The sequence below is a fragment of the Grus americana genome, chromosome 2, assembly GCF_028858705.1.
Source record: "Grus americana isolate bGruAme1 chromosome 2, bGruAme1.mat, whole genome shotgun sequence".
In the NCBI taxonomy this organism is placed as follows: Eukaryota; Metazoa; Chordata; class Aves; order Gruiformes; family Gruidae; genus Grus; species Grus americana.
The window spans coordinates 143,445,725-143,468,914 of NC_072853.1; the positions used below are offsets into that span (position 1 = coordinate 143,445,725).

Below are 23,190 nucleotides of genomic sequence, written 5' to 3' on the forward strand. Positions count from 1 at the left end.
TTCGTGGCCCTCCTCTGGACTCTCTCCAACAGCTCCATGTCTTTCTTGTACTGGGGCCCCCAGAGCTGGATGCAGTACTCCAGGTGGGCTCTCACAAGAGCGGAGTAGAGGGGCAGGATCACCTCCCTCGACCTGCTGGTCACACCTCTTTTGATGCAGCCCAAGACACGGTTGGCTTTCTGGGCTGCAAGCGCACACTGCCGGCTCATGTGGAGCTTCTCATCCATCAATACCCCCAAGTCGTTCTCCTCGGGGCTGCTTTCAATCCATTCCTCACCCATCCGATAGTTGTGCTTGGGATTGCGCCGACCCACGTGCAGGACCTTGCACTTGGCCTTGTTGAACTTCATGTGGTTCGCACAGGCCCACCTCTCCAGCCTGTCAAGGTCCCTCTGGATGGCATCCCTTCCCTCCAGCGTGTCAACCACACCACACAGCTTGGTGTCATCGACAAACTTGCTGAGGGTGCACTCGATCCCACTGTCCATGTCGCCGACAAAAATGTTGAACAGTGCTGGTCCCAGTACCAACCCCTGAGGAACACCACTTGTCACCGTTCTCCACTTGGACGTTGAGCCGTTGACCACAACTCTTTGAGTGCGATCATCCAGCCAATTCCTTATCCACCGCGTGGTCCATCCATTTTATTTCAACATTTCTAATATATCAAAGCTTCAGCTTCCTATGATACTCATGAAAAATTATCATAGAAACAATCCTAGTATTTTAACATGCTCTTGCTCAATCTTGTGAAAAGAAATTAACAGCAAATTTTCAACTTTTTACAGCTCAATTATATATCAAATCCAGTTTCTGGGCTGTAAAGCTGGATGAAAAGGCACCGCAGCCGGATGACACCTGCTGTAAAACAACTGTGCAGTTCAAAATCATTGAGAAAGTTTTGTTGGCTTAAGTTTCTGCCACTAGACTTCATGCTGGATTATACAAAGTTTGTCTAGGTCAGGAGTTTTGCTTCATGACCCTTTTACCTCTTCTCCAGTTTATTGTTTCTTCACTTCTGAGATTGCCATACCAGGACATCCCCAACTCCCTTTCATTGCAAACTCAGTGCCCCTGCTCTCACCGTGTCTTTGGACAGTCACCACCAGCCATACATCTGGTACCAGGGAGTTTGTCCCTTTGCCTCGGTATTTGATAACAGCATTGCCAGATAGGTTATTTCTGAACATCCCAGAATATCTCTCTCAATATCTTCTGTTATGCAAAAGGTGTACTGACAACTGCACCGCACTAATCTATTTTCAGAAAATTTCACACAGTGAATCGTAAATCACATGTCAGTTCATATCCACCTACAATACTACAAATATTAGCCTATAAAGAAAAATTGAATGATATGGTATACATATAAGTAACATCTAGTTAACAAGTTAGTGTAGCTACAGATTCCCAAATATTTAAAATGGTTAATGAGACATAAATATAAAATATTATACTATTATGGATATCTCATAATTGTAAATCTCTCAAAATACAAACAGATCACAATTCATTTATTTTTAGGTACTGTACTTCATCAGTAAATCAAAGTATTCATTTTAATATTCAATTTATTTAATCTCTGTTACATCCAGGACTTTCTGTATCAAAAGGAAGAGGCTTAACTGGAAATTACTTGTGCCGTTTCTACTATCAATTTTTGCAAACAGGCACACTGTAAGTCTGATATTTATTCACTCTTACTACTTTGATTAGATAAAAGGGCTACATTTTTGTGCAGCATGTCTTAGAGAGGAGTTCTGAACAAAGCCCTTAGAAAGACAGCAGAAAAGTAAATAGTAAAAAAACCTCAGCAGATTACTCCTAGCAACAGTGACAATTCTAGCAATACAGGTTTTCAGAGGCAGACTCTAGAAAATAATAGCACCTTCACTATGTTTATTGCCAAAAAATATGCTGCAAATCTTGGACTCAAACTACAAAAAAGAATGATTCTTTCGATCATTTGTTTGCAATGTGTGCAAAATAAAACTGAGTTGTCCTGTGAGACTTAGATGCTAAAGGTCCCATGTAGCCAGTATTAACATGTCATTTCAAAATTATCTTTTTTTTAAACACAAAGCAATTATTCAAGATCTCATCATAATGGTGCAATATGAATTAACTAATGGACCACTCAGAAGTCAGCAATTATGACTCCATTTCTTTCCATATGTGCGAACAATTTAATGTGTCCTTGTTGTTTCAATGAGGTTATATTTTGTTAAGAGATATTTTCTTGACAGAAATAACCTGAAAATCTCAGAGAAGAAAAAATTACAGAGAGAATGTAAATAAATACTGCATGCTATTTTAAATTTAGTTAATTTTTTCCTGTAGTTCAAGAATCATGAATGAGGGAAAGTTTGGGGATGTTCAGAAACAAACAAACAGATTCAGTGATGAAATGAAAAAATCAATTAAAAATAGAAATATAGAATACATGAGGGAGAAGAGAAAATATTTAGCAAAAATCAAGATAAATGAGAAGTTCTAAAGTATAAAAAACTGTTAGGTTAATCTAAAACACTGAGGAAAAATTATGGTGGGCCACCAGATAGCTAGTAAAGTTACAGCATATGAGGGACAAAACAAACCTTATGAATACCATAGGCCCATCAGTAAACACAGGGATGAGAAGAATATTAACAATAATACAGTTCAGTATATATTTCCATTTTGTTTCCTAATATAAGGAAGAGGATATTTATGAAATTCTTTTTAACTTACTACCTACTGAAGAAAAGGTTCAGCAATGTCTACTCAGTACTAGCTTCATGAAATACTAGACCAGAACAGCTTATACCTGCTATGTCTGGACATGGATAAGATGTTAATCTTTAATTGTATTTAGAGCACTGGCAAAAATACAGAAGAATGGAAGTAGCTAACATTAGGGATTGCCATACACATTGACTGCGGCAATAATAAACTTACTAATTACCAAGATATTAATGTTCACTGTTACTATCCACAATGAAAAATAAAAGCTGCCTGAATAACACAAGAATAAACATATATTGTGCCATCTGGAAGTAGATACAATCAGTATGCTATCCATTAGGTACGGCTTTACAAACAGATCATTTTAAGACAGGCAAACGCATCAAGAATGGTGGAACAGTCACTATTTTCAAAGAACTGTAGTAATAGGAGTCTTAAGGAAGCAAGCTAAAACTGTCCAAGACTAATGTTACAAGGAAGGAACAAAGATACTAAAAATAAAAACTGTTTACACCAGTCTGTGATTATAGACTAATTTGCATGTTTTCTATTACTACTTGAATGCGTCTGCAACACACACATACACATGCACACACATAACGTATTTACTTATAACCTAGCTGACACTCTTGCATTTCTTAGGTCAGTTATTCACACTCAAGGAAAACCTGAAATCATAACTCACCCCAGTATACGGTTCATTCCATGCCTAGCAGCATAATGGAGCGGAGTATTGTGCTGGTACGTTTCTCCATAAGAAGTATTTGGGTCAAGAGTTTCTTTTAGTTGAGGGTTGCTTTCATAGATTTGGCAGGCCAAGTTTTCATCTCCATTTATAAGAGCTTTGCGGAATTTGGTGGTTGTATTTCCCATGTTGCTATCCTAGCTATCGATGGCACTTTTTCCTTTCCCCTTCATCCACTTGTATGGTTCTGTAACATGCTTCACAGCCTAAAAAGACAAATAATATTTCAGTTATTCTCTAAAACACTCTTTTCTACAAGAATTCAGCCACAGCTACATCACTGTAATAAGGAGGCATGTGAAGAAGTACGTAGGGCCTGTTACCTCTACTGATGAATTGCTGAAGTTCTTCTAGGTAAATACACACAAATTCCCAATTCTTCATAGATTATTTCCCTGATAAATTGTGCCATTCCCCTGGGCAAATATTTTCACTATCCATACTCTCTGAACATACAGAAAAGAAAAAAATGGCCTATATCCACCTGTATTAGAAGACAGGGATGAACACTGAACTTCCATGAATGAGAAGTGAATTAGAAATTAGAATTTATTTCAAAACACAGTAGAACTAAAGCAAAAATCTTGAACAAAGAGGTAAAATTCTTCAAAAACATGCAAGAAAACAGACATCAGTTTAACTGTTACTTACAGAAGATCATGTAAAACTGTGCTCGAAGCACCTGTGCTTGTGTACGTGGGTGTAAACAGCACCTTCTGTGCCAGCAAGCCGAATGCACAAGAACACAGGAGTTACCATAGCCCCATCTTAACAGTTTTGCTAAGCAGACTCTTTAAAACACCTAACCCCATTTTTTAAAAGACACTGAGAGATCAATAATGAGCGGGTCCATATGATGCCAGGCATTACACTGGCACAAACCAACTGCACCTCAAAGGACTTGCCAAGTGCTGTGCTCCCCAGCCTCTCACCTTTATCTGATGCACGAGCAGACTGAGTTGCATAGAAACAGGGCAGACAGAGCATCTCCACTAGTGAGATGGGACAAGAGAAGCTTATCAGGTCATGCAGTTGGAGAGAGCACATGTTGGTTTATGTCAGAGGGACAGACAGGGGACTCAGCACCAGGCTGCAGCTGGGAGCACAGTGAACCTTCTAGGAGGTCTCTTTTGTGCATGAGTCATCCCATCCAGACCGCTCCATGCCAGACCTTTCACCCCACAAAGCACACACTGGGATCCAAATATGCCAGACACAGCAGGTTAGGAAATTGAGATTGATTATGTTGGGTACATATAATCAGGCAGGGCAGGAGCTGCTTTGTGCTCAGTACCTTATATTCAACTTGTTGGGACTATCTGAAAACTTCTATTTCTACACTGGCTTTCCAGCTTTCCAGCACAGTTATTGGTGCCCAGTAGACAGAAGAAACAGAGGAATCCAAGGGGTCTAGAGCTGCAAAAAATCTAAGGGAATCAGGATGTGGATGCAATTCATGTGAAAAGGATTTGGGGAAACCTTGGGAAGAGCTGCAATGAGATATTTTTGTTCCCCCAGAGTAGTCCTCTCACAAGCTACTTTCAGCTTCTGTTATGAATTTATGTGTCATGTTGCATCCCAGTCTTGCTATAGCTTTGCTCAAATCCCATTCTGCACAAGATCCTACCAGCTGGAGTCCTGCACTGTCTCCTCTCTGCAGTTCCTCTGAAAGGTCATTTCATGAAGGGGAGAAAAAAAGACCATTTTCATCATAATCTCACCAGTGCTGTCAGGGCAGTTCGAGAAGGAGAGTGGTGGCTTTGGTGGCCTCCATTTTCGTCCCCTTTTCCTTCAAAACCTTGGTAAGGCAACCTTTGTTTTGGAGTTGTTGTGTCCCACCTTTTGATGTCATTGTATGAGATAACAATGACATTGTCAAATCAGCTGACTCAACACACTAAACAGCTAAACACGTTGCCCATGTTCTTCTCTGTGACCAGTTATCTAACAAGCAACTGCGTTAAACAGACGAAAGTTTCTCATAATAATAATATAGTAGGCATTCACCTAAAAGCAGATGCACACCTTTTATATGTTTAGTTACATGCACAAACCAAAGCCCAGATTCTTCAATCATGCTATGGATTCTACAGCATTTTGTATCTTTCTGTCATCCCTATATTTTAAAATATAAATATGCAGATACAATATTGATTTGCTTCAAGAAATCCACTGCATGTTCACATTAGCATGTCACAGCTCTCAGTGCTATAGATTAATGTGTTTTCAGATGCAGAAACAGCTGCATTACTCTAAATATTGGATAGCTTCAGGCTTTAATGAAAGACTGTACAAAACCAAGAAAAACTCTACACTCTTTTCAATCAACCAGCAGTTCATATTACCATCAACAGCTATGATCTCAAAAATAACTTGAAAGAGTGACTTTCAGTAAAGTTTGTTAACAAGAGTAGTTTATGGTATTGTATTCTCTGTCAATCTCTATCCACCACCAATAGCTGTCAAGACTATAAACTAAATTAGAGACAAACAAGTGCCTGAAAGATATCATGTTCCTAGAATCTTCATGAAAATCAATCATGAAGATCCTACTAGTGCCCATAATGAGTGGAAAAGCACAAAACCTTCTTCCATCATTTGAAATTAGAAGGTAACAACACCGAATGGCATGCACATATTTCTGAAAATTAGCACATGGATAGCTTGCAGCAGCTGCAGAACATGCTGCTTCTTGCCCCAAACTGGAACATTGAACAAACCTGGGTAGGGATAAGAGACGGTATAGAGAGGATAAGGAGATAAGATGGTGCCCTCAGGCAGTCTGAGAGGAAGCTGGGGCAGGGTGGTACTGTTGAGATGTTGAAGAGGAGATCTGAATGGATTTAGGCAGGGGTCTGGGAATACATGGGAGAACTGAGGGTCTGTGTAAAGTGGCCCTACACAACTAAAACTCTCAAGTTATTGCAGTGCAGAAAAAGCAGAAATTGTAAATTTCATTAGTTCTATTGCACACTGAACAAACTTCATTTATTTTTGACAGAATATAGATACATTGGTAGCACAGTCTTCAACAACTAATAATATAAAAGACGTAGGTACATTGCTTGAACTATTATGTACATTCTTATAACACCTGGGAATTTCAGGAATATGCAGCATGCACTGCTTAAATCACTGAACAAAACAGTGACATCTGCCTCCATAAAAAACACTTACAGCCTATGTGTACAATAAAGGGTTATATATGATACAGATGTGATATAGAAAGGTGAACAAAATAAAACAGTAAAATACTTGTCTGCATAACAGGATCACTCTCCAAATGAAAAGATTCTCAGTCAAAGGAAAGAGAGAATTTGAAGGATTATGAAACAGAGCAGTGATGTGGCAGACACAAGTGAAACTCCCTGCAAACCCAACAATCAGCATAGGTATTGAAAATCTAGCAAATGTCTAATGTAACTATAATCATCACATTATCAAAATAAAATGAAAGATGATAGAATGGGGATAGTCCATAAAAGCCCGTCAGGTGAAGGCAAACAGCTTATATTTGATGTGATAGCAAGAAATCAACCTCCGGAAGAATGCAAGGAGAGCAGTGACAGGGTCAAAACTAAGAACAATTCCCTACTTAAAATACAAGATACGATAAACTGTACCAATGTCTTTCACCTTCATACAGTAGGTCCTTCATCTTTAACACAACAACAGGCATCAGCCTTTTATGCTTGGGAAATTTGGTGGGCCACACTGTAGTTTTCTTTTCTGAATTAGCCATTAAACATGCCAGCAGAAATAAAGACAGACAGGGGAGAAGCTGCCTCTGTACTCTGGCAGTAACAGTTGGCTCCCAGTGTGTTTGGAAGCCCAGAAGAAACCAAGATGTGACAGCTGCTGCCTCTCTCAAGCTGTCGCAGCTCATGAGTGCCCTGCTGTAAAATATTCAAGATCTGCCCATTTGCAGTCTTCAGTTCACCTTTCAGCTAACAGGCCAACTACATCCACCACCAAAGAAGCCTCCACTTCAACTGAAGGAGAAAAAGGACAAAACATGAGCTGATGCAACAAACTTCTAGATCTGAAAATGGCTGAAAGGGGCCCAGTCTGCCTTCTTTTTGTGTTAGCTTTTTCCATTAAGAGCTTCCAACCTGTTACGTGCTCTCAGGGGACAGTAAGCTAAAAAGGACAATGCTGGAACCAGGCAGTGATTCACAGAAAGGAAACATGGTTTGCTCTTTCAACCCCTCGTTTCATGTTTTTGAAGATGAAGGGCATGTAATGCATACATTCCCTCCTGAAAGGGGAGGAAACAGGTGGCAGGGAAGGGGCCTGGAAGGCCCAACCAGTCTACAGCCTCAGGGACCTGGAGAGCTCCTGTGGACTGAACACAGGGGTTGCTAACGCAGTTTCAGCACCTCTCAGGCTAGCATGGCTAGTGTGTAGTATCAATGGCACTGGTTTTGCTTTGCTGTTTGTATAAACACAGCATTTGAAATCCTTAGGCTTTTTTTTAATGTGTTGTATCACAAAAACATCACAGTGGAACAAAAATGACAACATAAAACTGACAATTTTCAAGTATTTTATCTTAATAAAATGAGACTTGAATAATTTTACAGGACAAAGACAAGATATTTATTTGGTAGGCAGACATATTCACTAAATTTTCAAGTTCTGTGATAATAAAAGGGCTGTAGCATAGCCTTTACTGTAACCTCATAACATTTATCATAACCACAAATATCATAACTTTTTACACCAAAGAATACAGGAAAAACTAAATGCAATGTTTGTTAATTATATCCCATATTATTTCAGAATTCCAAACATCAACCATCTCATTCAAAATTAGAAACTGTATTTACTACTTCACCATTCCCAAATAAAAGTTCCAGCTTAAACATAAAACCAAAATACTGGTTACACAACCTGCCTTAAAGTCTAAGGGGCATCACACTTCCCTACTTTGGTAATGAACAGTAAAACTTCTATGGGCTTATTAGCAACACTGCTAAAAGCAGCACTTTGATATCATAGCTCTATAAATATTTAACAAAGAGACAGCCACGTTCATAGGAGCTTGAAGGCTGAGTACAAGATGAAAAAAGAGTGGATACAGAAAGACATGGGTTGAGCAAGGTAACAATGAGATTTTGAGAGCAGTTTCACCAGCTGCCCAACTACTATTGATTTTTCCATGGGCATCATTATAGAAGTGAGTTTGAAGAAGGACAATTGTAATGGCTTAATAGGATTTTAGAAGTTCCTCCTTTGAAATACTGCCACGGTGCTTGTTAGAAATTTATAATGAATGATAAAATATTGTACAAGTGGGATCAGGTAAGTATTTTTGAAACAGCCTACTTCTAACACTCATTTAGGAACCACGTATTGAACATACAAGTCTTTCATGAGATGACGTGCCTCTCAATTTATATTTGAATTGCTCTAAGACTGAAGCAGAACTTCTCACTGAATGTAGCACAGGCATGTGATTGATCATACAGCAGCCATTCTATATCTTGGGGGATGAAGAAAAGGAAGAGACATACTGTACTACATAGTGCTTAGGAAATCTATCAAAATCAGTAAAAAAATTACTCAGGTTTAACTATGAGAAGAAAATACTATATATTTCTTGCAGCAAAAAATCTATTTATATAATGAGCAAAGATCAGCAATGGATATAATCCTTTGCAACCACTGTTTTACAATGTAACATTGTAACTGTATAATTCCACAGTTTAACCTTAAAAAGTTTGAACACAATTTGCAGCTTATAAAAGTGTACTTCTTATTTGACAAAAGTAGTTTTTCATGCTAGCTACAAGAACATTACTGTGGCATAGCTAAGTGAGCCAAGTGTAAAGAAGTAAGACTACACAGACCCGCACAATTAAATCTTAATATTAAAATAAAATATATTATTGACTAATTAGTGTAGATTACATGGTTTCTACACCCTTGGAAAGAAGTGATAATGAATTGCTTAAAAAGGATAAAGAAAAAAAAATCTAAACTACTTGTTTTTCAAAAGCACCTGGCTTTTGCTGAAAGTATAAGGTACTGTATTGCATTCTAAAAGCATCTTCTGTTTCAAGCACAGTTAGCTCAAAAGGTTACTATTTTATTTGCTTTGGATACTGCAGCCAAACAGCTCATTTTTAAAAGCTGAGTTTCTAAAATATTTACTGCAGAGTCTGTCCTGCATTATAAATCATAATTTATAGCAGAAGGGAATCATAAACAGCTTTGTGGTTTAGAAGAAAGCCCAGTAACCTGGTATACTTAGGAGAAATGTCACGTCGTGATGTCAGTATTTTTAATCCTCACTATTGGGACAGACTAACACAAATGAAGCAAGTCAGTTATGTTCAAGAACTCTCAGGACACTAAGCCCTCTCTCAAACACAGCAGACAAAGCCCTGGTTAGTGTTCCTCTTCCTTCCTTGCCCCTTCCCCTCTCCGCGAGGTGAAGAGGACCACAGTGCCAAAAAATTGCTCCCTTTACCAAAGGGACAGAATTAAAAATGAATCATTCAAATGTGCATACCTACTTTATGTATGACTGGCAGAGATGTCTATAATTAAGATGTAGCAGAAAAAGTTAGGCTAAAGCTAATTTTTACATGTTTACAGTAAAGATTTAAGATTTGCCAAATTTTAATTAACGGGCAAAACCTGTTCTCACTGGATACCTGCATCTGGAGGAACATTTTTGCAAAGTTTTAAGTAACAAATGCACTAGCAAAGCTTGAGAATTGACAAATTGCTTGGTTTTGGTTTGTTTGGGTTTAGTGTTTCATATTTTTTTTACACACTGAAATATTCTAAGGTTTGTGCCAAAAGTTCTGAAGTCATTAACAGGAAACGGTGAAAGCATCTCTGCCACTTTAAACCTCTGTGAGTGGAGCTTGACATTATCAAGTTCAGTGTTACATTTTACATGTCAAAAGTACAGACCAAAAAAATAATTGATATGCCAACATCTCACCCTTTGTAGAATGATCACCAATATAACGTTCTCTGTATTTTAAATACCAAGGTTGAAAAGTGGCAATAATGTTGAGAGTTGACTTGAATCAAACATAGCATAGTGAGAGAATTAATTATTTCCTCATTTATATGTTTATGTTGTGATTTATAGAGAGAGTATAGCAATTTACAGCACAATCTTTTTATGCTGGCATATGTACCCACAAGTAGAAGGCTTAAAGTTATTGCTCAACTCAGTAATTTGAGACTTTGGCTTACTGACTCAGGTACAAAGACCTTCATTCAGGTGGAATATTTTCTTTCAGACACACTTCTTTCACAACTCCAGTTTGTGGAGAAAAAAGGATTTTAAGCACGGCTTTGGTTTTCTTTGCATTGATACACTTACAGGGACGCAAGAGGGACAGTTGCAGCAGAGACTACAAGCAGTTATCCCTTTAAGGAAAAAATGCTGCATAGACATAGCTAAAGTAATTGCTACATTAATTTTGATGGTGTTGTCTACAGTACTTGCATTCATCATCTAAATGAAATGTGGTCAATGCACTGTGGAGTAGGTACATATACACATGGCAGGAGAGACAAGATACTGTGCAGCCAAATCAAAGGTATACTGTGATAGTTAGATGAAGACAGCATCCCTGCAGATAGTCGGGGAAAAAAATCCAGCAGCACAAGTTAAAAGGAACATCTGTTCTGGTGCACCTTTTTGTCTTTTTTTTTTTTCCCCTTAGAGAGCAGCAAATCAGTGAGACAGAACACAAGAGTTATCATTCTATAATTGTGCACTGGAATATCCAATAGTCTCACCTGTAATTGTAGATCATTTCTTATTCATTCCAGGGCATCATGTCTTTATTTTCAATTATTTTCAAAATAATGACAAAACCCTCAAAGTTCTCTGAAGTCCAGACAACACTTTGGAATGGTTCCCAATGGTACTGCCTGTCAAGGCCTTAATAATCTGATTTGCTGTAGCTTAGTTACTGATACAAGATATTCTTCCTAATAGTCTTTTTAGGCTCCAGTCACAAAATACAGCAGAACTCTTTTAGGGTTAGCTCTTCACTCCTCAGGCTAAGTAGACTAAACAAATCTTAAATAATATAAAATACCTGTACCTAGTGTAATACCGACACTACCACCCTAAGACCTCCTCTGTCTAGGTCAGATGGAGAAGAAGTACAAAAATAAATGTTTGACATTTTATTAGATTAAGTCAAGCTAAAGACAGGCATGCTTGATAGTTTTGGCATTTTACTCTCAAGCACACTGTTTTAGTATAAAAAGCTCGCTATAGACGGTTCCACTGACCAAAGTAACTCAATGCACTTTTGATACAGTGCATAAAACACTGTTAGTTCAATAAATGTCTATAGAAGTGACTTCTCTCCCACAGGTCAATGTTGATAGCACCACTTTTTCATCAAGCAAAGTGAACAAATATCACCTAGCTCCTATATAAAGAAGTACCAGCAGCTGATGACTCACAGGACAGTTAGCACCTGTGATAAGCTAAAGAATACGAACCAGAGACTGGTAATGTCCTTAATCAGTGCAATGTCTCTCATGGCAGCATGAGAGCCCCATTCAGGTAGTGTAATGGTTCTCTGACTGGTTTCTCCTTACCCTCACCCACACATCATGCCCAATGTGCTGGCTGGGATGGGACCCTCTTTGCAAAAAAGACTCAAACACACTTTGTTTAAATGTAAGATAAGCAACAACCCAGCTCAGTTCAGTTAAAGACAAATGTGTCCCCCCTCCGAAATCAGTTTCAATAGACAAAAGTACACGATGAAATCACCACCAAGAGTTACAAGGGAACAGTTTACAGAGTAATGGCCAGATGGGATAAATAGACTGACACTGTATGGAGCAAAAAGTCTTAAGACATTTGTGTGTTACTGTCAGATTGATCTGCTTAGTTAAACTGAGGGTAAAGACAAGTCTGGAGAGCGCTACTAGGTCGTGATGCAGGAATGAGCCTCCGGTAGAATGGTAGCTTTTGGCTGGCCAAAATGTTAACCTCATTTTCAGTGGCATTAAGTTGATACAACTGAAAACAAAATGTTTTGGCTGCTAAGGCATATCCACAGAAAGCAAAAATAAAGAGGATGGCAACACAGGGCTGCTCATGAGCACACTCCTCCATGGTAAGATCTTAAAATCCCTTATAGATTTAGAAACCTTAGCCTGTTGCTGAAGCAGAAGTCTCTCAGTTTGAGGAAGCTTTTTCACAGGAATGACTATCAGTTGGTAGGGTGACACCGTCACTGGATCTTGTAAATATGCAAGAGGCCTACATGGTGGGTCTTAAAAAGTAAGGATAGCTAGTACACAAGGTCAGCCAAGTGCAATCAGACTGTACATAGTAAGCATCTTTCCACCACTTCCTAAAAGCATAGTTACATTTAGAAATAATGAATATCTGAAGTCAGTGCATTTCAACACAAAAACTACTGGTTTTACAAACAACAATGTATTTTTAATAAAGATAAAAAGGTGAACAAACAAATAAGTCTAGATTTTTCAGTGCAGAGTCTCCCAAAATATCATGCTATATTTTAAATCGACAGGAAAAAGCAACAATCACAGTACCTTACCACTGACTCAGAGCTACTCTACTGAGAGGACCAGTGCTCTATCTATAGACAGCTGATAGTCCGCTGGTTCCACGTTCTGAATAAACTAAGCAGCACGTACTGTAATTTCTCTATTATTATCCAAATAACTGAAACCACTGAAAAGAATATTACATACCATTTCAAGGAATGTGTAACGCATGCAGAGTTCCCTATTTTCACATAAGCAAGCTATGCTTTTAAGAGTGAGAGAGTACATCTCTACTTGGTGCATTATAATTATTTCATAAATATCTATGGGATGAAACTTTGTAAAATATACTCCATTTACATTAAAGAAATATCCGTTTCTAATCTATTCAAGTGGGAGATGAGGAAAGCACATTCAATTGTCAGAGAAAAATGATGAACAATGTTCACAAATGTATCGGACTAGAAACAAACACTCACATACATTTATTGTTTCCTGGAAGCATTCTTACGTGCTGTTTTTGTTCTCTGTAAAGCTAAAAGACAATGTGACCCCACCGATCTTTCAAAGAGATCTTGTTTTTTTCAGATGAATGAACAAATCAATTTCCTTTTAACAAAGAGGTAATTTAACTGGTCAGCACTCCTTCAAAGCAACACATTCATTTAAGGTCTAAACACAGAATCTGGGAGATCACTGTGTGTCTAAAATGGGATGGATTCCTACAGCAAAGTATATTTTCTACATAACATTTTACAAGCATTTTATGACATTTCTGAGAGACAACTTTAGGAACTATTTAACTCTAGTCCAAGAGGTACACATCCTGCTTGCGATGGTGCTAAGTTCCTAGGGTCTCAACAGTCATCATTGCTAAGAACAAGCCATTCAGGTAACTGCAGTGACAAGGTTTGTCACTTGCACCTTAGGTGTGCCAGAAAATTAGCAGGACTGCAACTGCTGCACTTCTGATAAAATATTTAATATACCCACTGGCAAAATTCTGACTCTGGCAGGGAAATGGCAAAAGATATATTGGATCTAATCTAACGTTAATTTACACAAACACATAACTTGAAGAAATATTTTTAACTTATGCCAGAACACCTCTGCTGAAATATTGGGCTGTTTTTCCCACTGCGTACAAACTGTTTAATCATTTACATAAAGGCTGTGGATAACAAAATTTAATTATAGTATGTCACAGTTTGTATTTCTGAAGATTATTCTTGACTCTAGTGTAATTACAATGAAACACAACCTTGTTGCATGATAATGATTTTTGGCTTCAAGATAAATATGAAGCTTAAGAAAACAGGGAGACAATAAAACGTATTAAAAAAATCCAAAATAATCTGAGCTTGAATCATAGAACCACAGAATAGTTTGAGTTGGAAGGAACCTTTAAAGATCATCATGTCCAACCCTCCTACCATGGGCAGGGACATCTTTCAGTACATCAGGTTGCCCAAAGCCCCATCCAACCTGGCCTTGAACACTTCCAGGGATGGGGCATCCACAGTCTCTCTGGGCAACCTGTTCCAGTGCCTCACCACCCTAACAGTAAAGAATTTCTTCCTAACGCATCATCTAAATCTACCCTCTTTCAGTTTAAACCCATTACCTTTTGTCCTATCACTCCATGCCCTTGTAAACAGTCCCTCTCCAGCTTTCCTATAGGCCCCTTCAGGTACTGAAAGGCTGCAATAAGGTCTCCCTGGAGCCTTCTCTCCAGGCAGAACAACCCCAACTCTCTCAGCCTGTCCTTAAAGGAGAGGTGCTCCAGCCCTCTGATCATCTTTGTGGCCCTCCTCTGCACTCCAACAGCTTGATGTCCTTCTTGTACTGAGGACCCCAGAGCTGGACGCGGTACTCCAGGTGGGGTCTCACCAGAGCAGAGTGGAGTGGGAAAATCACCTCCCTCGACCTGCTGGTCACGCAGTTCTCCTATTAGTTCTTCTATAAGTTCTCCTATTAACAGAATCAACACACCTAGTGATAGATGTGGACACTAATACAACATGAATGACTGCTGTTCTTTGTAGAATACTATTACAGATCTTTCCTGAGTAAGGTAAGGAATGGAGTAAAGAGAAATGCAAGTTACCAGAGTCCCTTATTTTGCAAAATCTGACCTATTTGGCATCAAAATTGCATGAAACAGAACAGAGTATGCAGACAAAGTTACAAAGATTTTCAAGAACCAGTCTAAAGAAAGTATTCTGGCTTACCCAAATAATAAAATCTTTATGACTTTATTTGAGAAGATCTTCAGCTATTTACTTGAAGCTTCCACCAGAAGTGAACTGTACAGACACTGGGATCATAAAATAACTAACATTGCTTGACGGTTAGTGGAACTTTCTTCGTGATCACTTCCAGAGGTCATGCTGAAGCTAGACAGAGAAGACAGTAACAGCAGTTATGCCATTTCTCCTACGCTCTCACTATTCCTGCTGGTAACAAGATAAGGTAGCAGAAAAAGAGCAGCAGGAGTAACAAGCCTGGCTGGATTGCCAGGAGGAAGAAAAAAGCAAGAAACAAGGGAAAACAGTTTGCAGTAGTCAGTGGGTAGAACGTGAAAACAGAAAGTATAAAGGACGCTAAAAAACCTTCATCATCCATGGGCCATTGTCATGTAAGCTAAATAAGGCAACACTAGTAGGTGTTCATTTAAACTAAAGGACATATTAATAAAGGGCCTACACAAGTAGGTGAATTGTGGTTGTCCTGAACAAATACTCCTTATTCTGGCATGTTTTATTTCTAGGAAATGACTGAGAGTGTGTAAGTCTCTTACAATGATTTTTCTTTTGTTGAAACTTTCTCAAGTAGTATGTACCTATGCTACTTGTCAATGCAACGCGCCAGTCAGGACAATTAAGCTTCCTTCAGAAACAAAGACAGAATAAGGAAGGAACTCAAGCTGACAGAAATCCCTGCTGTACCACCCCTTACTCAGTATTTTCACGAGGATTTTATTTATTTTAAATAATTCAGCCAGAGCATGACTCTCAGTCACTGCTTTGAACACAAGAGGTCAAACCTGTGTCACCTACTGGTGAACATCACTGGTGTATTTGTATCTGTTGTGTGAGTGTACAAGGTAACTACACGCACTTCAAATTTTTCTCTAACTCATCCAAGCTCAAACAGAACATGCTCCTACACGTAGCTATGCTCAATTTTTCTGAAGCACATTGTTGTTTTTATGACTTTGAAAATGACTTAAAGCCATAAAAAGTGCGAACAGAATATAATTGCCTCTTTCCATAAGTTATGACATTTCTCACGTCCAGAACCCTGAAGTGCCGTCGCTTACTCAGAGACACTGAGTTCCTTACAGTGCATTATTTTTCATAATTTCATTGCCAGAATATACATCCCTAAACCAGTGACAGAGAAAAGTGAGCTTTTCACTTCAAATTAGCAAACAAGTTGTTCAAACTAGTCTCCCTGAAGCATAAACATTATTATTACTACCCTTCCTGACATCCAAGCTTAAGAAAAATGCATGTTACAACGTGCTTTAAAATTAGTATTTCTATTAAAAATCTGAGCCATAAGTAAAGAAAGCAGATGTTCTAGGACAGAAATAAAATAATTTTTAATTTAACTTTTTCTATGTTCTTTTCACAGCTAAGATTGCTGAGAAGTTTGGGAGTATCAATCAGGGAGTTTTCTGCTCACTCCTGCCTGGCGTACACTTTAGCTCACATGCCCGAAGAATATTAGTGAACATGGACCCACTTATTTTTTTAATTGTTCTTTTAAAAGTTCTGTTACATTTTTCTGTTACGGTCTTTCTTAAACAGTAAAACTTTGATATAAAACCTATTCTTCATATTCTAAAATACAGAAGTAGTGAGCGAGCGGCTGCGTGGTGCTCAGTTGCTGGCTGGGGTTAAACCACAACAGTCCTTTTTGGTGCCTAACGTGAGGCATGAAGGGTTTGAGATAATGGCAGGTTTGACTGGAATGTGCTAGATCAAATTTATATCTGTTACTGCTGGTTAGCTATTAATTGGCAGGCTCCTGTGCTTGCCATGGGGCTTGCTTGCCCCACTGTAAATTACAGTCTAGTGCTCATTAGCAGCAGCCTTTTGCTTTTGCTGCTTGCTGCACTGCTTATCATCTTACTGTGCTGTGCCTGGGAACATTGATAACAGCAACAGTGATGCGCCTGGGCTGGCAGATGGCAAGGGCATCGCTGCCGTTTCTGTGCTGCTGTCCCGGACAGGCTGGAACTCATAGAATCATAGAATGGTTTGGGTTGGAAGGGACCTTAAAGAGCATCTAGTTCCAACCCTCCTGCCATGGGCAGGGACACCCTCCACTAGACCACATTGCCCAAAGCCTCATCCAACCTGGCCTTGAACACTTCCAGGGATGGGGCATCCACAACCTCTCTGGGCAACCTGTTCCAGTGCCTCACCACTCTCACAGTAAAGAATTTCTTTCTAACATCTAATCTAAATCGACCCTCCTTCAGCTTAAACCCATTACCCCTTGTCCTGTCACTACACTCCCTCATAAACAGTCCCTCACCGTCTTTCCTGTAGGCCCCTTCAGGTACTGGTAAGCTGCAATTAGATCTCCCCGGAGCTTTCTCTTCTCCAGGCTGAACAATCCCAACTCTCCAGGCTGAACAACTCTCCTGTCTGCACTTGAGTCAAAGTGACTGGGACTGTGGATAAGACTATGCTGCAGCAGGTATACCCCTGGAGAGACTGTGGCTCATAGACAAGGCTCCACTTGGGGCAGGTACGCCCCTAAGGGACTGCAGTCTGTGGATAAGTCCAAGCCAGAGCAGGGACAAGGGGAGGAGTTCATTGCAATGTTAAACCTGATGGTCTGGTCCAAAGGGACCAGCGGCGGAGACTGTAATGGAAATACCTTTAAACTACTGTAACTTGGGATTTGAGTTGCATGTTATGGGAATTATTGTAGCAGGAATCCCTTGTTGCTAGCCAGGCTAGGAGCAAGGGGAGGAGTTCACTGCAATGTTAAACCCGATGGTCTGGCCCAAAAGGACCAGGGGTGGAGATTGCAATGGATATACCTTTAAATTGTTGTAACCTAGGATTTGAGTTGCATGTTATAAGAATTACTGTAGCAGGAACCACCTGAACCAATAATGGAGGACAAGCCTTACAGGAAGCATTGCAAGTGTAGCAGTGACTCGACCTGAGCTGGCTTTGGTGCCAGTAACTCCACACAACACACCACCTCTCCTGTCCTGAGTGACCACCATAACAGAGGAGCCCAAAAGTCAATAGACATTTTGTGGACATTTGTGGACATTTTAAAGACATTTTATAGTGGTGGTCCATAGACTAAGGGAATTATATCTGTGTATTATATCAAAGGATGGGAAAGGTGGGGGGGTTAATGAGGATGTATTGGATAGTGTGGGACCTGAGCATGATGTAAATGGTATGGAATAAGGGGTGGAGAATGTGGTGGTTCTGGCTGGGATAGAGCTAATTTTCTTCATAGTAGCTACTGTGGGGCTATGTTTTGGATTGGTGCTGAAAAAAGTGTTGATAACACAGGGATGTTTTAGCTATTGCTGAGCAGTGCTTACACAGAGCCAAGACCTTTTCTCACACCACCCCACCAGTGAGTGGGTTGGGGGTGCACAAGGAGTTGGGAGGGGACACAGCTGGGACAGCTGACCCCAACTGACCACAGGGATATTCCATACCATATGAAGTCATGCTTGGCACATAAATCTGGGGGAAGGTGAAGGAAAGGGGGGACGTTTGGTGTGATGGTGTTTGTCTTCCCAAGTAACCATTACATGTGATGGAGCCCTGCTTTTCTGGAGATGGCCAAACACCTGCCTGCCGATGGGAAGTGGTGAATGAATTCCTTGTTTTGCTTTGCTTGCGTGTGCGGCTTTTGCTTTACCTATTAAACTGTCTTTATCTCAACCCACGAGTTTTCTCACTTCTACTCTTCCGATTCTCTCCCCCCAATCCGCCATGGGGGCAGTGAGCGAGCGGCTGCATGGTGCTCAGTTGCCGGCTGGGGTTAAACCACGATGGCCTGAAAACAAAAAACTCTCTGTTCATGCAGAAATGTGTCATAACAGTAAAAGAGCATCTGTGCTCTAACAAATCCAATGGCATTTGTACTGATTAAGGATAACCAGTTTGCAGTAGGTTTGCATTTTAAACTATTGCAATACTGTTGTAGAAAGATAGAAATGGTTACGTTTCACTGGTTTAGCACACAAGCCACATCATACCACACTTCACTAAGCAGCCTATATAATCACATTATTCTTCCTTCAAAGTCTTAAAAATTTTCTTCATCCCCAATGCAGTAATTTAACAGCAACTTCCATGAGTTTGGATTAAACAACATCAGGACATCATCCTACAGTTGTGCTTTTAAAAACTCAGAGAAGGCAGACAAGAAGGCTGTTCAAAGGTATCTGGGGCAAGATACAATCTCACCCAAATTTGATGATCTGAAACTATTATATCAAAGAAATGTTTGACCTAGGTAAATGGCTACCTGATACAGCAAAAGATAAAGATGTAGAGCAACATTTTTTGCATGAAAACTACTGCCCCAATTCATGAAAGAATCCATGATTTTTCACAGAAGAAAGAGAGCAAGCTTTTGGGTACTGAGAGATGAAGGATCCTTGATGACAGTAAGGGATCCTATCCCTGTCCTTGCCAAGATCAAGATTTAAGTAATCAGAAAGGATCAAGGTTGTGCTGAACTTCTGGTAGAATCTCAGATATCTTCTCCAGGGGAATTCTGTGGATGTAACACCAGAATTAGTTATGTTGAAGACCTGCAGGAGTTGCATTCGTAAGTTTTATTTACCTTCTGCGTGCTACAGAGAAAATGTTTTCCTGGATTGCAACCTCAGAAATTGATATAATCCATTATCTTTCCTGCTAGCAGTCAGTCCTATATATTACAGAAAAAGTTGTACAAAGCTTACTTAGGCAATGAACAATCTGCTAAGGGAAGAATTTCTTTAGTCCAACAATTAAATGATTGACCTTGTTCTGAAATCAAAATTATTCGTCATTCATATTTACTCATGAACGTTCTTATTGCCTGCATCCACAGTGTCCAGTACTCCAAAAATTGTAACAGATTCTTGGAGCTCATGTGTTCTTGAGATAATGGGTTGAATTGATACTCAATTTGGAAACCTGAAAAATTACCTGGCTTCTGCAGCAGACTAAAAAAGTAAAAACTTTAATGAGCTTATTGTAGCTACATTACTAAGCTAAAAAAAAAGAGGAATTACAAAAATATTAGACAAGTCTTTTTAAAAAAAAAAACCAAACAAAACCCACAGGGTTTTTTTCAGCTCTGTAGATTTGGAAGGGTTACAGTATCAGTTAAAAATGGCTGCAGGTCTGACAAACACTGGTAAGAGTCCTTTGCTGGTTTACAAGTTATTTCAGACAGACTGGAGAAAAAAGAAAAAAAGTGTCAATCCTCAAAAATAAGGCAAACTTTGCTTAGGAATAAATATCCAAAATTCTAAATGGGAGAAAAACTGGCTTATTCCTACCTTGAAAGAATCCTATCCCTAACAGCAGTTCTATTTCAAGACATTAGCTTAAAGCAAGCTGATTTTCATTATATATACTCAAATGTTATTAATGACAACTAGATTACGCCTTCAATTCTAACAATCTCATTTACCATTTCTACTGTTTATATGTCAACCTCTTATTGATTAATAAAATTTTTTCTGTGTGCTTTCATTATAACATTATATCTGGCTTGCAGCAAAATTTCCACTGGTTTTAAACTTCACAAATATGAAATCAAATAGATGATATATAACTTTACTTCTCTTTACTTCTCTTAAAAGTTTGCTGTTACCAATATATGCATTTTTCTTTCCCATTTTGTTTCCAAAGATTATAAACATAGTTACAATTATGGCCATACTGGATCAGATACTCCTCATCTAATACCTTATCCAGAGAGTTGCCAGCAGAGTATACCAATGAAGAGTACAAAAACTGAGCAAGCATGAACCGTTACTTTTCCACAATACTCTCCCAGTCTTTCTCAATTTACTACTTGATAATTCTTGAGCCACATGTGCTGTTTTTATATTAATAACCTGTAATGCATTTTTTCTTCCATTAATATGTTCAAGTACTCCCTGAATCTATGGAAAATTTTAACAGCCACAGCATCCTGAAATTTCGCAGCTTAACTATTCATTGTGAAGAAGCAACTGTTTTTAACCTGCCGCTTGAGAAATTTCATTTTCACTGTGTACAAGAACTGAGAGTTAGACAGCAAAAAACTTTTCCCATTTACTCTCTCCATTCCACTTGTGATTTTAGAGATTTCTATCATATCACCTTTTACAGGTGATCACCCCACCCTTCTGTCATAGCAATCTGTTTACAGGTTGCTCTTTTAGAGATTGATTAACTGTTATTCTTAAGGAATGGATTCTGTGCTACTTTTCAGATCCTTTCTGCTTTTTCTGCTCCATTTCCAATGCCTCTAAAACATTTTTGAGTTGAGAGACGAGGAGCTGTGTACAACATGCAAAGTGCATGCATGGATTTACATGGTGGTGGCATGGTCTCTGCTCTTTCAACATTTGACTTACTTTCTGGACTGGTACAAAGGACTAAGCTGATTTTCTTCATAGGTTTTATTATAAGCTAAAGATCTTGTTCCTGAGTGGTAATAATTAAGAGAATAATTTTCTATATAAATTTAGGACCCTTTTTTTCCACCCCAACCATTGGAATCTTTCATCTTTAGCAATACTGAGTTTCATATGCTATTTACCATTCAGTCTCATAAAATTCTTTTGCAGTTGACACTGTGTTCGTAGTATTGTCTAGAGACTATCATCTCACTACTTACCATCTTTTCCGGATCATTTACCCTCACATTAAACAGCAGAGGTCCTAGCACTGATCTATCTGGGACTCTTATCAGTAACCTTCAACCACTGTGAAAACTGTCTCTTTATTCCTACCCATTTCCTATCTTTTAGCCAGCAACTTCTGCATGCAAAGGACTCTCCTTCCTTCCCGAAGCTGTTTGGACTCTTTAAGGCTTCTAAGCAAGCGATCATGTGAAATGCCCTTTGAAAACTGAAGCAAATTATATCAAATGCATTTTCCCTACTAACTTCTTCAAAGATTTTCAGTAAGTTTGTGAGACCAGACTTTCCCTTATGATGGTATGTTGACTGTTCCTCGGGACATCACATTTATCCATGTCTGCTAACTGGTCCGTTATTACATCATTTCTACTAATATTCAGGAACAGGCATCAGGCTTATGCATCTGCTGTTCCACAAGCCTGTCTTGGAATCTTTCAAAAATTGCATCATGTTAACTCACCTCCAGTAATCTGGCACCCAGTCAGTTCTTAAGAGAGAGGTTAAACATGACAAAATGCAGCTTTATTGCACAGCTTTCATTATCAAAAAGTATACTAAAGAAAACCATATTTGCACTGAGAAAAATAACCTGAAACAGAGTCTCCACAGCTTTTCCACAAGATTCAACACAGATTGACAGTTCTGAGATCAGACCTACAAAATTAGACCCTGGCTCTCATCACCAAGTAAGTACATCCCACTTTGGCAAACGATACTTGATAAAGGGATGGTGTCAATGCTAATCTCATTTTACCTTGCTTGATTCAGCCAGAATGGAGGAAATCTGTAAAGCACATCTAGAATATTTTTTACATTAAGGTGGAGGAGTGATATTCTGTCCTTCAAGAATGTTGAATTATTTTAGACTTCTTTCTCATGAAAGATCTCTCTCACTAAGAGATGTTGAATTATCAAGGAAAGATTGTAGCCAGATGCCACAAGAGAGAGAGGAAAGCATAAGCAGTCCTGTGTGTTTTTTCTCCTCTCTGATAATGTTCATGGTATAATATACGCAGATCTTGCTTCTCCTTACTCCTCTCTACCTCATAGCAACAACAAATAAAAGGGAACTTGCCAAAAAAATTGCCCCTCTCCCTGCAATTCCCCTGTTCCCATGCTTTCCTGTAGTCTGTCACTCATTACTGTTCTTCTCCACTTCATGTTTGCTGGGGAAGTACAAGACGACACCTCCTCACAGAAAACACTTGAATAGCCAAACTATCTGAAAAATTTCACTGGACTTCCCAATATGAAGGAGAAAATTCCTCTGTCCAGAAACAGATTTAAGCATTCAACA

At 39.0% G+C, this 23,190-nt stretch overlaps 1 protein-coding gene across 5 annotated transcripts in view; it reads right to left on the bottom strand.

Annotated features, from left to right (window-relative positions):
- The window catches only part of ANKIB1 (ankyrin repeat and IBR domain containing 1), a 107,762-nt gene that overhangs the window by 60,739 nt on the left and 23,833 nt on the right, over positions 1-23,190 (bottom strand). For all 5 annotated transcript variants that reach the window (XM_054814058.1, XM_054814056.1, XM_054814054.1 and 2 more), the window contains exon 2: positions 3,410-3,675. In XM_054814058.1, the coding sequence (XP_054670033.1) occupies positions 3,410-3,597 (188 nt within the window). In that variant the 5' untranslated portion in view covers positions 3,598-3,675. The remainder of the gene's footprint in view (positions 1-3,409; positions 3,676-23,190) is intronic.